We start from the raw sequence: 16912 nt of genomic DNA on the forward strand, positions 1-16912 counted from the left end.
GTCCAACTTGTTCTGTATTAGAAATTAATGGGAATGTGGAGTAGGGGTAGTATAGAAAAGGAGGAGGGAAAAAAGAAAGAAGTCATCAAGAAGCATGGCCACAGGCTGGAGTCTGAATTGGCACATAAGACCAAGGTATTTTTAAGAATGGGGAAGTATAACATCACGTAGAGTTGTCAACACTTCTACATGACTGAGAATATCCACTCCAGTTCTACACACCATTGATAAATTTCACCACACACAAGCCAGGTGTGGTGGCTCACGTCTGTGCTCCCAGCACTTTGGGAGGCCGAGGTGGGTGGATCACCTGAGGTCAGGAGTTCGAGACCAGCCTAGGCAACATGACAAACCCCCATCTCTACTAAATATACAAATTTAGCCAGGTGTGGTGGCAGGTGCCTATAATCCCAGCTACTGGTGGCTAAGGCATGGAGAATCACTTGAACCTGGGAGATGGAGTTTGCAGAGAGCCAAGATTGCACCATTGTGCTCCAGCCTGGATGACAGAGAGAGACTCCGTTTCAAAAAAAAAAAAGAAAAAGAAAAAGAAAAAAAAAATCACCACACACAAACTTGTATGAGTGAGGTATTCTTGTGGACATTAATGAAAGAATTTCATCTCTGGGTTGATGGGGTCTTAAACAGACACAAACTGTAAGAGAACAAGAGAATCCATAACTTAACCAATACTTCAGAAGCAGAAACTCAGAAGAAGAGGTGGGCATGAGATAATAATACCTGTGGAATTCACATAAGGGAAGAAAAAGGCTAAGCAATGGAGATTCAAGCCTACTTATCCTGATCATAAGAGAGGGTTGGACAACACCAGCTATTATTCAGGTTGCAATGAGTAGACTAGGTGTTTATAACTTTAGGAAAATAGAAAATACTTTCCAGGAATTAGGTGTTTTTTATTCTTCAAAAATCAATCCCATTATCCTCTGACTTATTATCAGTAATAAAGTTCAAAAGCTATTTAGCCCCCTAAATACAGCTCTTGAATCAAAGAAATCTGCCTCACACCAGGTTCTGCAACAAAGACCAACACTGGTAGAGTTAAAATCAAGAGATACCACACTAGGAAGGCTAAAGATTAGTAAGCTCCATGGACAGAAACCAGGAGCTTAGTTCCCAGCTAACAACCACAATGCCTAGCACATAACAGGCACCCAATAAATATAGTTGACCCTCCATATGAATCAGTTCTGCACCCACAGATTCAACCAACCACAGATCAAGAAAGAAAGAAAAAGAAAAAAACTCAACATTTAAAAATGACATAAAAACAATACAGTATAACAACTATTTACATAGCATTTACATTGCACTAGGTATTACTAGTAATCTAAAGATGATTTAAAGTATACGGGGGGATGTGCATAGGTTATATGCAAATATGATGATATTTATATAAAGACTTGAGCATCCTTGGATTTTGGTATCCTCACCGGGTACTGGAACCAATCCCTAGGACTGAGAATACTGAAGGATAACTCTGCTTGTTGCATGAATAGCATTCATTCAATATAGCTGCAAATTATCCTACAGGGGCAATAAATGTATCAATAAAGATTTAACTACAACTAATTTTACCCCTGAAACAAAATCTAAATAGGTGGTGGGAAAAAAAGACTTTTAAATTATTTGCGATATCCTATCCATTATGTGAAAATCAGAATAACCAGGCATGTGCAAGGCAAATGGACATCTACCTGAATTGGCTCAAAAGGAAGATCAAAACCATAGGAAATTTAAACAATTCCCAGCCTTCAGTATGGTGGGTACTATACAGGATTAGCAGATCTCCTAGAGACTACAATCTAACAGACAACTCTGATGTATATGTTAAAGCCTAATCAGAAGTCTAACAGGAGTAAGCCTGCAATCTGACAAAATCAGATGTGTGGACTTGGTGTCGCAAGTGCCAGCACTTAAATAATCCATAAAATGACAGTGAAAAAGAGGCAGGAAAGTTTGTAGGTTTCTAGGGTTTGGAATCTCACTGAAGGATTCTAAAGAGCTAAGGGAAACAGAGATCAGTTCTAGATTGGTTTCTGTTTTTAAGGTGAAATTAAAAGAATCAGGGATTAACCAGGGGTTGTATGAGGTAAGAGAAGTTTAGCCAATAAAGATCTCAGTAAAAGACAGGAATAGCAAAGCAAGACTGAGAGTATCAGCAGTAAGAAAGTAGCCACCATAGGAGAAACAATGTTTCCTGTTAATTTTTTTTTTTTTTTTTTTTCCGGTGGGGACGGAGTCTCACGCTGTCGCCCAGGCTGGAGTGCAGTGGCCGGATCTCAGCTCACTGCAAGCTCCGCCTCTCAGGTTTACGCCATTCTCCTGCCTCAGCCTCCCGAGTGAGTAACTGGGACTATAGGCGCCTGCCACCTCGCCCAGCTAGTTTTTTATATTTTTTAGTAGAGACAGGGTTTCACCATGTTAGCCAGGATGGTCTCGATCTCCTGACCTCATGATCCACCCATCTCGGCCTCCCAAAGTGCTGGGATTACATCCTGTTAATTTTATAGTTGGCTTTAAATGTGTCTACCCTCTAAGCCTGGTTAATAGCAAGGCAACCTTCTCCTCTTTTCCATGCAAGTTGATTTTCACTCTTTCTGCTAGAGACTGATTTTGACTCTTATACAGATATAATTATTAAATAACGCCCTCAATCAAGTTGTAGAAGGAGACTTTCTCAAAACTTTGATCTAAGAGAAACAGGCCAAAAAACCAAAGACTCTATTATAGTTTAAACCATTTCGAACTCGCTGACCTACAGCCCTAATCCAATCTGCACTTCCTTGGTCCTCTGAGCACACCTCTAGCACAGCCACCTGCCACTAGATCATCATAGCTGGTTTACTTCTCTGTCTCTTCTCCTACACCCTGAACTCCCAAAGAGCAAGGGCAGGGAAATATCCATTTTATGCCTAGTGCCTAGCACAGTTCCCAGCCCATCATAAGTGCTCCGAAGTCAAGCTGCCTGCTCTTCCCCTCTGTATATAATGTGTACCAAAGCCCTTTACACAGTAAAACAGATTTGTATTCTGAAGATCATTTAATAACGTCATTAATTCCACCTTGAATGGTTATGGAAAAAAAAAAGAATGTCATTATATGAAGGACGCACTACACAAATGAGACATGAGGTACAGGAATGAACAGTGAGATCTCCAACGCCAGTTCAAAGCAGAAGGACGCTTCTATTTGAAGGGTCCACAGATGGCTTTGCTGCAACACAATAAAGCCAGAAGCACTTGAACTAAATGTCTCAATGCAAACTATATCTACTAAATTGAATCACTTATTATGTGGTACTAGAGATGCTCGTCTGTCTTTTCAGCAAGACTATAAATTCCCAGAGGTAAGAGGTCATGCATGTCTTGTTCATTTTGCTTACTCTGCCCACTGCATTGTATAGGCATTCAGTAACATGGAAGCAAAGAGGACAAGGTAGGAAAACAAGAAGAGAGGAAGCAGAAATCACATTCAGTAAAGCAAAAGGGTAGGGGCAAGAGTAAGTGCTGGTGAAGGCATCACACATGCAGAATCAGAGGTCTCCACTGCATGAGGACAGAGGACTCCCACAGGCTGCTTAAGGTACAGAGGAAAGAAAGGAGCTGGTAAATCAACTTGGGACTTAGAAGATAGATGAGATGTGAAACTGGACTGAGAGTGTGAGAGGAGGAAGCAAAGAGAGGATTGGGAAGTCATAAATACAAGGAGATGAGTTACCAAGCTCAAAAGCTAAGAAAACTGTCTTCATCGAACCACCACTGACACAGGGAAAGTGGGAAGAAAAATGAAAATATAGTTATACAAAATGACTCAAGAGCAGAAAAAAGAGTACAAGGGCAATCTAGGAGATCTGTTTATTTAGATATTAGTAAAAGCTGGACTTGTGTGTAGAGAGACAGGGATAGGCTGCTCTGAGCCCATATGGTGCCCTGACTCTGAGGTGGGTGCAAACAACCACACAGTCATCTTATTCCTCTTTCTTTTATTCTTCTATCTCTTTATTCCCCCGCTCCAACCCATTACTTCCTGCTGTGCAAAGTGTTCACCAAATAGGACCCTATACTTCTTTTGGGTTAGGCCCATTACAGTTCTGCCTTTCCCCGACCCTATGATGAGGCCATGAAGAGAAAGAGAAATAGCACTGGCTGTCCTTTAAGTGTTGCTTCAAAGATGAGCCTCATGGAACAAGCAAGCAGTGACACAAACCACAAAAGAATTTCCAATGTCGAGGTGACACACACATTCTGGTTAGCATGACCTGCGGTCAGTAAGCAGGTGCCATCTTGTCTAAATTATTAACTACATAAGAGCAACAGATCATACCCATGGTCTTGGGTGAGCTGCTCTGGAAAAAGAGAAGGAATAACTCCCAGCACTCACTGAAAGGGTGTCCCAGCCACAGTGGGTAGGAACCAGTGCCACGCGCTCTGCATGACCCCATTGAAATGCCAAGGTCTTTCCATGTAAAATGTATTTGGAATAATTCGAATTAGTATGTTTTAGGTAACCAGAAAAACTGAATTGTGTATACTGGGGTGGTGGCTTTTATTATGCAGGCCCATCACTGAAAACTCAAACTCTATGAAATTGCCTTAGATTTGAGGGAAATGCCCCCCATTTTAGTAAATAAGTTATTTTACTCATCCCTCGTAATGACACATTTTGAATTTTTTTGTGCTACTACAGCACTGAAATTCACCACATAAAACAACTCTTAACCCTCCAATTTCACGAAGTATTCATGTTCTAAATCCACCTCAAAAATAATTCTCTATTGATTTCCCTTTATATATCATCATACTCCAAAGAATGCTTATCCTCAATAGCACTTAACAAGATGTGCAGTCTTTTCTCAATACGTTGATGTTGAAAGGAAATACCCACCTAAGATTTTTAAAGATCTATAATTTTTGTGAAATGCCAGTGTTCTACCAAGTCTGTTCTTGAATTTTGAGCATAGATCATCCTCCAACTTATCAACTTGTTGAACTCCAAAAGTTTGATTATAATTAAGTTGTGAGAAAGAGAAAGGTAATTTCCCATACTAAAAATCACACACCATAGTTAGGTTCTCAGGGCAGCCTACAAAACTCTTTTCCACTCATGCTCTACCTAAAACAGCAGTAAAAATACCATAGAATCCAGAGTCAAAGTGTTATTTCCAGAAGAAAAACGCTCTCACAGTTTGCTTTTTAGATGCCAAGAACCCAAAAACCTTCCTTTCTGGCAATGAAAGTAGGGGCTGCCTTTGTTCAAAGCAGACTTCGGAGGGTAAAGGTCATGGTGCGAACTTTGGGGAGAAAGGTATCTCCAGACTGGACATGTGAAGTGAGGGAAGTGAACACACTGCTTGTCCAGACCTGGAGGAAAGTTTACGACAGGAGGGCACAGTGGGAGACAGGACTCCTGCGAACAAGTGGGAAAGCTGGGCACGAGCGCATGGAAGATGCGGGAAAGAACATGGACAAGCAGTTTCTCATCACCTTTTCCCATCTCCTTTGCATTTCGCAATTTCTTCTACTTCTCTCTTTGCATCTCCTTTGGAAGGGTTTATGGGTAAGGACTGAGAGGAAATAAAAGACCACAGCAGGGCAGCAAGAGGAAAGGAGTAAGTGGGAGAGAGTCACCAGTAGGCAACAGGATAAAAGAAATGCAGTCTTTTATTTGGAGACAAGGAGTAGGTTTTTCACAGGTAAAGTGTGCATCCATAAATAAGGATCTTGTATGTTGGCTCATGAGTAAATGCAAAGTAAAGAGAAACAATGGTTACTGTCCCCAAAGTGGAAGAACAATAAGCAAATTAAATGAACTGGAGTTTCTGTGACTGCTTCTATTATTAAAAACACTATTTTAAGGCTGGGCATGAGCCTGTAATCCCAGCACTTTGGGAGGCTGAGGCGGGCGGATCATGAGGTCAGGAGTTCGAGACCAGCCTGACTAACATGCTGAAACCCCGTCTCTACTAAAAACAAAAAAATTAGCCGGGTGTGGTGGCACATGCCTATAATCCCAGCTACTCAGGAGGTTGAGGCAGAAGAATCCCTTGAACCCCGGAGGGGGAGGTTGCAGTGAGCAGAGATCGAGCCACTGCACTCCAGCCTGGGCCACAGAGGGAGACCCTGTCTCAAAATATATATATATTTACAAATATATATATTTATATTTTTATATATAATATATATACATATATTAAGAAAAAGTATATTCGATAAGTCTATTGCACACCTGTTGTCCTTTACTAGGGATAATATCTTCAGCAAAGACACTGGAATCCAGAGTAAATATACTGTGCTCACATTTTTTGGAAATTCACACATCTCAAATTCTATTGCAGAAGTCCAGGTTCCATCACCCATTTCATGCAAGGTAGCATACTTTAAACAGGTGTGTATCCTTTCATCAGAATCCCATCCAGAACAAATTCACAGAAGTGTCCTTTATTACTACTCTACTTGAGACAGCTATCAACTGGTGGTCATCCTTTAGCTATATCGTAAATGTATACCTTTGTCTACTTGAAGCTACAAAGCCTATCACTTTCATGACTAATCAGTTTGATGCACTGAAAATAAAATATATATATATATTAATTATGTTAAATGATGTCTGGGAAGGGTACCTCTTTCTACAGATTATTTGAATAATGAATTTAACCTCATATTCTTCAAATACTGTACAATTAGAATTTTTTTCTTATGCAATATTTTTTCTAGAGGGGCCTATTTGGTCCTATTAGGCACAAACATGGTGTGAGAGGAAATGGTGAGTATTGAGGAGAGTCCCTCCAGGGCTCTGGACTGCAAGTGAGGAAAACTACTTTTCCTGTTGGCCATTTCTTCATTGGCAGAACTTACCCATTGGGAGCACGTGTTTATTTGGGGTCTGAATGGGAAGAGTGGCTGTCTGGGCTGGTGAACACAAGCCTATTCTGGATCTAACTACAATTTTCCCTGTCTCAAGCTATGGCCTCGACTTTGTTTTTAATCTAATATTTTCATTCACAAACTAAAGAATACATCCTACAGAATACCTAAAACTCCACCAGGGTTTCAGAAGCTATGTGTGGAATGCGGTATTCTGAATATTTCACAAGCTCCTTTTCCAACCTTCACATAAGCTTTCAGGAACAATGCTTAACTTGCACTTTGATAGAAGCTAAAACACAGGTGTTTTCCTGATGTCACCAAGCATCCAACATGACATCTACTCATCTCCTTAGAAAGCCTCAGGGGCAGTCAGGGTGACGCTGGGTATTTCAAACACTGAGTTATCAGAGGCACATTAGGATGAGGATGTAGCTTTGGTAAAGATTTATCTAACAATGCTCAGAATCTTCTCACTTGACAGGGAAACTTCCCGTGGATTTCAATCAGAGAACATGTAGCTAGAAAAGAGAAAAACATGTTTTGTCTCATCTTGACATATGCTGCACATCTTAGAACACCTACCCAGTCTTTTCATTTCTGACAGTGATTCAAAGAAAGAATTATCTTTGCCTTAAAACATATAATGTACCATTTCTTTACATCAGAGAACTCATCAAAGTAGAACGCCGACCAAATCTCTAAGACACACCATAAGAAACAAATGGCGCCATTGTTTATTTGAATCTTCAAAATAATATTTGCATTACCTCTGTATTAACAACTTCCATTGGTCTTTTCTTGATTTCTCCTATGTCCAAGTAACTGAGGAAAAAACAAACAAACAATAAGAGTTGCTTTTACAGACTTTAAGTCAGTAATTTGTTTTAAAAAATCATTAAAAAATAAAGCAACTCAGAGGAAATACTCAACCTTAAAGCAAACAAAAATAGCTACTAATTAAAAGCAATTACAATAGTAAAAACTGCTTGCAGTGTCACCAACCAGAGCTGACACATGTCTACCCTAAACTTCAAGAGACAGAAAGTCTTAGAAATACATACATCTATTAGGGAACATTTTTCCCTCTTAATAGTTAGCTGCTTACTGTATACACTGTATTCTTACAGATCTGATTTTTTAAAAGAGTGGCTTATGTGCAAAGCTGCTTAACTGTTCCATTAAATACAGGCTTTAGGTCAAAGGAAGTGCTGATAGCATGCATTCAGGTAACGAACTGGGAAAGGCTGAGAAATTATTTTCTCTATGAGAGCACCTTAATGATACAAAAACACTCAGTCATGTGGGATGACTTTGGTAATTGGTTCAGCTCAGAAACAGATGGGTGGACTAATTAACCTCTGGAGACCCCTATTACTCCATTACTATTTGCTCTAGATATTGACAGTGATCATTCTTGTGTCGCATAAGCACAACCTGAAATTGTATACCTTTGTCAACTTCACGTATAATATCACTGTGCTGTGGTTCCAGTTTTAAATGGTCCCTAAACTGTGCTTCATACATAAAATGTGCTAAATAAACATTTTAATATTAAAAATATAAACCTAACATTTAATTTATAATAATAGATCGACCCTTTACCCCAACTACTATAATTGCCAACTTGTCCCAAAAAAAGCTTATGTTAGAATTAATTTTGGCTATTGAAATGTTTTTATTGTTGCTGTTTGCCTTTTTGGATAAAATACTTTAGTTAATTGATACATCCAGAAATTGTCATACATTGCCCCTATATAAAAGTAGTCATATATTTTAAAACAGTGCAAACACTCCATCTCAGCAACAAAATGGGTCTTTTGTGGAACTGCAGCGACGGAGTTTTGAAATAATACCAAAATATTCTGTCATGTGCAGGAAAGTGGTTTCAGATCTACAAGATTAAGGCTGTAGAGTCAACTTCCAACAAGGCACTAGGAAAGTTTTGAGGAAAATAATCTCTAGAATTCTCTGCTATAAAATAAAGGTTTTGAATGTGTGGTCTCACATTTGAAATAAATAAGGGTTTAAGAGCTACCTGACCTTTAGTTATCGTTTCAAAAATATTAGAAAAATCTAAGTGAAAGCAATTCAAGCAGAGATTTGATCAGTTCCACTTGAAAAAGATGTTACTGTCTTTCCCAACATCATTTGGGGTTTAAATGAAAGCCCACGAATTGTCCTTAACATCATTTGGGCTTTCTTTTGTTCTGACAGTTTCTCCATTCATTACATAAACTTACAAGTGCTAAGTTTCAAATACATTCAACATTCAAGTATTCTTGGCTTCTATCATTATAATCATAGATACTACTTCTTTAACACAAATAAAATAGTCATCTGTCAGCATGGAAACCTAACCATGGACACTGTTATAACAAATTCAGTTTCTTATGTATAAACTAAAAGCAAAAATAACATGCAAATCTCTTAGAGAGATTTGAGTACACTTTCTATTTGGTGTGGAACTGTATCTTTTTTTTTTTAAATCTTGTGAGTTGGTAGGACCAAATAAACAAAAGAACATGAATTATAAAAGTGAGTCTACAACTTTCAACCGTTCAGAGATTCTGAACCAGATTTTCATTTCCATGAAATTGCTTTATATGGAAATATTTAATAAAAAATAAAGTATGTAACAAAAGGAACTGGTCATAGAGGTGTCTTACATTTATGTAAAACTTGGTGTTTACAAAACACACTCATCTATAGCATTTACTTTTATCACAGCCCTGTGTAGTACAAATGGTTATGTACCTTTTCTGTGTTAAAAAACTGACTAGCTGAGTCAAGTGACTTGTCCAAGGACACAGAGTTGATCAGCAACTAAATCTTCAGTCTCCTGATTTTAAGTTTATTTTAAGCATGCAGTTTCATTTAGCCCTTTTTTATGAAGTTTAACAAAGCATGCTTAAGAAGCTTGGGGAGGGGGGAGTAAATCCAAATATATCCCTCACTTTCCATGAAAAGAATGTCTGACATAACAAAAAGTATAACAGAATACCTAGAACTCAATTTAAACAAATATAGGTGAGGATGGATTACATTCAAGAACTTTAGTGATATTTTGAAAAATATTTCTATGTAGTTAAAAATCTTTATTTGAATTTTAATTATTAAGAATCCAATAATGCTTATGAATTCATAAGCTTAGATTTATGGTCAAGGCTTTTTGCTATCCTGGGGCCCAAGATGAATTTCAATTAAAATGTTCTATTAAACTATGGAATACAGAGTTACCATATGATCCAGCAATTTCATTCTTAGGTATACACCAAAGAGAAATGATAACTTGTACACAAATATTCATAGATGCATTATTCATAATAGCTAAAATGTAAAACAGTCCAAATATACATCAAGTGATTAATGGATAAGCATGGATGTAAAAGGTAGTATACCCAAATCATGATTCAACAATAAAAAGAATGAAGTACTGATGCATGCTACAACATGGATGAACCTTGAAAATATTACAGTTAAGTGAAATAAGCCAGACATAAAGACCATATATAATATGATTCCATTTATATGATATGTCCAGAATAGACAAATCCATAGATTCAGAAAATAGATTAGTGGCTACCAGATGACAGGGGAAAGAGGAACCTGGGAGGTACAAATGTTTTGGCGGGAGGGCTGGAAATAAACTACAATTAGTTGGTGGTGATGGTTGCACAACTCTGAATACGCTGAAAGCCAATGAAATGGTTGGATTTTATGCTGTGATAACTCTATCTCAATAAAGCTATAAAAAAAAATGGAATGTAAAATTCTACCTGTCCTATAATGCCCACCCCAACCAACTCTCAACTCACAATTCACATATAACCTTATTTTTCTAATTGCACGTATCTCTTTGTACCTTGCATTAAAATTGTTAGTATGAAGGTAGTCCAGTTAGATTGAAAGCTCCTAAAGACAAGGAATCATGCCTTGCTCGTCTTTGTTCCCTGAATTGAGGGTTTCTTAATTCACTGAACACTTACTATGAGTGAACTCAAGAGCTGGGAATAAGGACCCCTGGGAATAAGGACCATTGCTGGAGACAGACAGTCAACAAATACAGTTAGCCGGTAAACTCTTCCTGCATTAGGCTAACAGCATAAACATGCAGGGGGTGGAGCAGGGTCACAAAAGTAAGTGGTGTCAATTCTACTTGGAATGAAGGGTTGAAATAATTTAAACAGTATGGGAAATGCAGAGCAATTTTCTCCTCTGGTGACAATATAGTGTCCAACACTTGGAAGTGATTTTTAAGAATGTTTATTTAAATTAAAAGGATGGAGTTCCAAGAAAAAAAATAAGGAAAAGGAAAGAAAAAACTGAACAGAAAACGCAAAAGTATCAGTTTGGTCACTAACCTTTGCAAGGATAATTTTTTTTTAAGATTCCTGTTGTTTATACACAAATTTTAAGTTTACTCCTACTGTTACCCAAGTGAAATTCCTTCTCCAGTCACAGTGTCAATCTCTGCCCCCCAACTGCAACGAGAGTTTTGAGTGGCATCAGTCACACCGAGAAGTCACAGCCCCTCAACCACTGAGGTGTGGGGGGGTAAAGATCTGCATTTCCTCATGTCAAGCCCGCACGACAGGGCACCTGAAATGGGTGGGCGGTGGGGAAAACCGACTCACTTGAGTTTCTTGAAGGCTTCCTGGCCTCCAGCCACGTAGTTGCCCCCGCTCTGGATCTGGTCTAGCTTCCGGATGCGGTGGCCAGTCCGCGGGGTGTAGATGTTCCTGACGGCCCCAAAGGGTGCCTGAACGCCGCCGGTCACCTCCTTCAGGAAGACGTCGAAGCTGGACACCTTCTTCTCATGGATGACGACGCGGCGCCCCGCAAAGAAGGGGTCCCCGTTGCGGTACACAAGCACGCTCTTCACGACGGGCTGAGACAGGTGGCTGGACCTGGCGCTGCTGCCGCTCATCTTCCCCGCTGGCCACAGCCTCAGCTGGCTGCTCCGCGCCGGGAGGCACCTCCGCTTCCCCAGAGGCCTCACAGCACCCAGGGCGCGGGATCGCCTCCTGAAACGAACGAGAAACTGACGAATCCACAGGTAAAGAGAAGTAACGGCCGTGCGTCTGGCGTCCACCCCGCGGAGACACTAGGAGCTGCAGGACTCGGAGTAGACGTTCAAGTTTTTCACCGTGGCGTGCACAACCAATCAGGGCCCGCAGTGCGCGCACCACACCTGGTTCACCAGCTACCGGCAATGAAGGTGGACCTCCTCGGAGCAGAGCAGGAACCGCGCGGGGGCTTGGAGCAGGCACGCCGAGTGAGGGAAGGAGAGAGGAGGAGACACACACACACACACACACACACACACACTCTCTCTAATATGGTGAAACCCAATTTCTCATATCTGTGCTACCCTTTCCAAACAGCCTAATTTTTCTTTTCTCTCTTCTTGCACCCTTACCCCTCAATCTCCTGCTTTCTCCCAAATTAAAGCAATTAAGTTCCTGGCTGTAGTTGCCCAGGTTTTTCTTTGCTGGAAGATAAATGTGCAAAGCCAGGCGCGGTGGCTTACTCCTGCAAATTCCAGTACTTTGAGGGGCTGAGGCGGGAGGATTGCCTAAGACCAGGAGTTCTAGACCAGCCTGGGAAACACAGGGAAACCCCCGTCTCTATGATGCGTCTGTGATCGCTTGAGGCAAGGAGTTTGAGACCAGCCTGACCCAGTCTCTATAATTTAAAAAAAAAAAAAAAAAAGTAGGTGGGCATGGTGTGGGCCTGTGGACCCAGCCATCTCGGAGGCTGAGGCGGGAGGATCACTTGAGCCCAGGAGGTCGAGGCTGCAGTAACCTATGATTTTGCCACTGCACTCCAGCCTGGGCGACACAGCAAGACCCCGTCTGAAAAAGGAGAGAGAAAGAGAGAGAGAGAGAGAGAGAGAGAGAGAGAGAGAGAGCGAGCAAGAGACTGTGTCCGGGTACGGTGACTCATGCCTGTAATCCCAGCATTTTGGGAAACTGAGGCAAGAGGCTCACTTGAGCCCGGGAGTTTGAGATCAACCTGAGCAACACAGCAATAGCTCATCCCAGAAGGACAGAGGGAAGGAAGGAAGGGAAAAATAAATGTAAGTGAATGAATGAATGAATGAATGAGAAATAGAGGGAAGACTCGCGCGTCTAGGACCCCTAACCCCCTCCCCAATGGTCAGCGCCGCCTGGCGGCGAAGCGCGGGTGCGCATCATGTGAACACAGCAGGCATCGCGCAAGCGGGGCCCTGGTTGGGGAGGCGGGCCGGGGAGATGCCCTCTGCGGTAGTACCTACCTACGCTCGCCTGCTAGAGAGAGGAGGGGAGTTCGGGCGCCGGCCGCGCTGGGGCGGGGCTGTGGCACAGTGGTGAACTCTGCGGCGGCCTCGCGTCGCTCACGCTGTTCCTCCAGCTGCTGTCACCTCAGCGGGCCTCCCTCACCCCAGGGGGAACGGAGTTGTTATTTCCCGCTGTTTCCATAGCAACCGCAGCCTAGCGCGGGGAGCGAGTCGGTGAACCAGGCCTGGCTTGAGCCTGGCTCCCTGGGATATGCTGGCTGCCTCGGGCAGAGGCGGAAGAACAGGGATTTGGAAGAAGAGGGAGAAACAGGTGACATTATCATGCGCTCATTCAATAAATGGACGCCTGCTGTGTGCCAGGCCCTGTACTAGTTGGGGCCATGGCGGTGAAGAAGAAAACCTACAAAATTTTGAGTGCCGCCCCCATTTGGGCACAGCCCTGAAAGCCAGCCCTTTTGGAGGTGCTTCTCATGCAAAAGGAATCGTCCTGGAAAAAGTAGGAGTTGAAGCCAAACAGCCAAATTCTGCCATTAGGAAGTGTGTCAGGGTCCAGCTGATCAAGAATGGCAAGAAAATCACAGCCTTTGTACCCAACGACGTTTGCCTGAACTTTATTGAGGAAAACGATGAAGTTCTGGTTGCTGGATTTGGTCGCAAAGGTCATGCTGTTGGTGATATTCCTGGAGTCCGCTTTAAGATTGTCAAAGTGGCCAATGTGTCTCTTCTGGCCCTATACAAAGGCAAGAAGGAAAGACCAAGATAATAAATTTTAATGGTGAACACACTGTAGTAATAAATTTTCTTTTTTTTTTTTTTTTTTTTTTTGAGACGGAGTCTCGCTCTGCCGCCCAGGCTGGAGTGCAGTGGCCGGATCTCAGCTCACTGCAAGCTCCGCCTCCCGGGTTCACGCCATTCTCCTGCCTCAGCCTCCCGAGTAGTTGGGACTACAGGCGCCCGCCACCGCGCCCGGCTAGTTTTTCGTATTTTTTTAGTAGAGACGGTGTTTCACCGTGTCAGCCAGGATGGTCTCGATCTCCTGACCTCGTGATCCGCCCGTCTCGGCCTCCCAAAGTGCTGGGATTACAGGCTTGAGCCACCGCGCCCGGCGTAATAAATTTTCATATGCCATAAAAATAAAAATAAAAATTTTGATTGCCTACGCTGTGCCAAGCTTTACGCCAGGGAAAGGATTTTTCACTGCCGCAAGAAGGCTAAATGTCTGACTAGCTGTCCAAGAGCCCACATCTGTGCTATTTGTGTAGATTTTTAGCTCTGTCTGAGGAATAACAAGGGAGAGGAGTTGTGAGAATAGTAAGAGCCCCAGTAAAGAGTCGCTTTGTCCAGTCCAGTCTGGGACATACATATTGTGGCACCAGGAAAATGTTTAAAGAGTCGAAATCTTGCAGCTCATCTCTGCCAGTGTCCATCATTCCTCCTAAGACTTTTGTACCATGTGTCAGGTCCAAATTACTGGGTGTTCCTAACTCGTCATGTATGAATAAAAAGAATAACTGCCATTAATTGAACACTATAACCATGGACCAGGTATTATGTAAGGCACTTTATGTAGGTTATCTAATTTAATATTCACAATAACCTTCAGAGGTAAACATTATTCTTTCCTCAGATGAGGAAACGGAAGGGTAGAGAAATCAAAGAAATTTACCTCGGGTCACACACAGGAGTTCAAACCCATTCGCAGGTTCTAAGGATTAGAAAACGAAAGAGAGAGGGAGAGAGTTCAAACCCAGTTCTGTCTTATTCCACAAGCTCCGTAACCACTGTCGTACCACTGTGAAAGACGAATGTGTGGGACTTTGCAATCTGGAGAGAAACATTTCTTTCCCTTCGAGATTTCTGTTCTGAAGAAACACTTTTATTAAAGCCATGTAATACATTAATGTTTGAAAGTTAACAGGTTTCAAACGCAGGAACAAAAAACCAAACACCCGTGTGTTCTCATATAAGTAGGAGCTAAATGCGGAAAACTCACGGACACAAAGAAGGGAACAACAGACACTGGGGCCTAGTTGAGGGTGGAGCATGGAAGGAGGGAGAGGAGCAGAAAAAATAATTATTGAGTGCTAGGCTTAGTACCTGGGCGATGAAATAATCTGTATAACAAACCCCCGTGACACGGGTTGCCTATATAACAAACCTGCACAGGTACCCCGAACCTACAATAAAAGTTAAAAAAAAAAAGTTAACAAGTTTCAAAAGAAGACCAAAGAGAACAATACACGGAGGAAATAGACAAGGGAAATTTTGTGAGCTGGTTGTGGAGAATACACAGGTTGAGGGATGGATGGGGAAAGTATCTGTGAAAATGTGCTACCACATAGGTGAGTAAGATAAAATACTTGTTATGTAGAATGGAAGGCAATTAAGTAACCCCCTCCCCAAACAGCCTAAAATTCCTATCATCTATATTAACCCAGTGTAAAATGAAAATGTGTGGCCTCTTATTCAAAAATTAAGAATTTGATGATAGCAACAGCAGAGCATTAAACCAATCATGGGGTCTTTCTTGATATGGGACCCCGTCGCCAGCCCATGAAGCTCCCCGCATCAAGTCGATGCCTCCCACTGTAGTATCTCCAGCCCGAATTTGTCTCCTGAGCTTAGATTCATTTATCCAGATGTGTCTTGGATAAGATGTGGTGATAAATGTTTAACTGCTGGCTTTTAGGAGGGAAGAGAAGGCCTTGATTCATAGTATTTACCAATCTCTATAGTTTACTCCAAATATGGCCAATTTCCAGATACCAATCTAACATCAGTGATGCCAAGGAAGGTGCAGTAGCAAGTTATTTTATGCTATTTCCACCATGCAGGCACAGCAGACTTAAGTAACTTTAAGAGCACAGATAGTAGGAAAATGTAGATATAGATGAGTTTTGAGTATTTATTATCTTTGTTTTCAATGTAATTTATTTAATTGTATATTTAGACAATTATTTTTTATTTAATTGTATATTTAACAATTATTTTTTATTTAATCATATATTTATACAGTCACTTTTTAACAATGCCCATGTTTACAATTCCTGAGAATTTAACAAGTGCCTCACACTCCAGAACAAGACGGTTCCAGGCACACAATTCTCCGGACAATGTCTCTAGACCATCTAAAAGGCAGCCTAGACTCGAAACGTTTACGTGATCTCAAGTTTTCCGCAAAAACACTTTTCCTATGTTTCCTGTCTCCACAAATGGACCCTCATCTACTCATTTGCTCAAAGCTAGAACATATCCACTTCTCTTCTTCATAGAACACATTTAACTGTGGCAGAGAAACAATGACAAGAACAGTCAGATATCTGCAATCTCTCTCCATGCTCCTGTTGCTTGCTGAACTGGTTTTGGAGCTCTTCTCTCTTGAGCAAAGTCTGAACACTGAGCAAAGAGAGAAGGCTTTAAGAAGCCAGAAAGGTTAGATAAACCCTGATCATGAAGAGCTGAGGTAGAATGAGGAGCAGAATGCTGAGGAATGAGGAGCTTCAGATGGATACAAGGGAATGTTTGAGAACACACATAGGAAAGGAGGGGAGAGTTTTGTATTTTAGCTTCTTCCTAAGTATATGAAAGGCATTGAGAATGAGAGAGATGGCCAAAGAAGATTCTTTAAAAAAGTTTCGCTGTGCATTAAAAATAATACCACCCGCAGGGCATGGTGGCTCAAGCCTGTAATCACAGCACTTTGAGAGGCTGAGGCAGGTGGATCACTTGAGCCCAGCAGTTCAAG

At 41.5% G+C, this 16912-nt stretch overlaps 1 protein-coding gene and 1 pseudogene across 4 annotated transcripts in view; one reads left to right on the forward strand and one right to left on the reverse strand.

Annotated features, from left to right (window-relative positions):
- Nucleotides 1–16912, reverse strand: part of DCDC2 (doublecortin domain containing 2) — a 234902-nt gene that overhangs the window by 196071 nt on the left and 21919 nt on the right. For 2 of the 3 annotated variants that reach the window (XM_011998171.1, XM_011998172.1), the window contains 2 exons: nucleotides 11522–11911; nucleotides 7655–7709 (listed from right to left, as the gene is read on the reverse strand). In XM_011998171.1, coding sequence (XP_011853561.1) covers nucleotides 7655–7709; nucleotides 11522–11814 — 348 coding nt within the window. In that variant the 5' untranslated portion in view covers nucleotides 11815–11911. Of the gene's footprint in view, nucleotides 1–7654; nucleotides 7710–11521; nucleotides 12131–16912 lie in introns of those variants that run through there. The other variant, XM_011998170.1, reaches the window with a different exon arrangement.
- Nucleotides 13577–13971, forward strand: LOC105552493 (annotated as a pseudogene). Its single transcript, XR_001008023.1, has one exon. The product of XR_001008023.1 is annotated as a 40S ribosomal protein S23 pseudogene (transcript).

This window comes from Mandrillus leucophaeus, unplaced genomic scaffold, assembly GCF_000951045.1.
Source record: "Mandrillus leucophaeus isolate KB7577 unplaced genomic scaffold, Mleu.le_1.0 Scaffold56, whole genome shotgun sequence".
Classification (NCBI taxonomy): Eukaryota; Metazoa; Chordata; class Mammalia; order Primates; family Cercopithecidae; genus Mandrillus; species Mandrillus leucophaeus.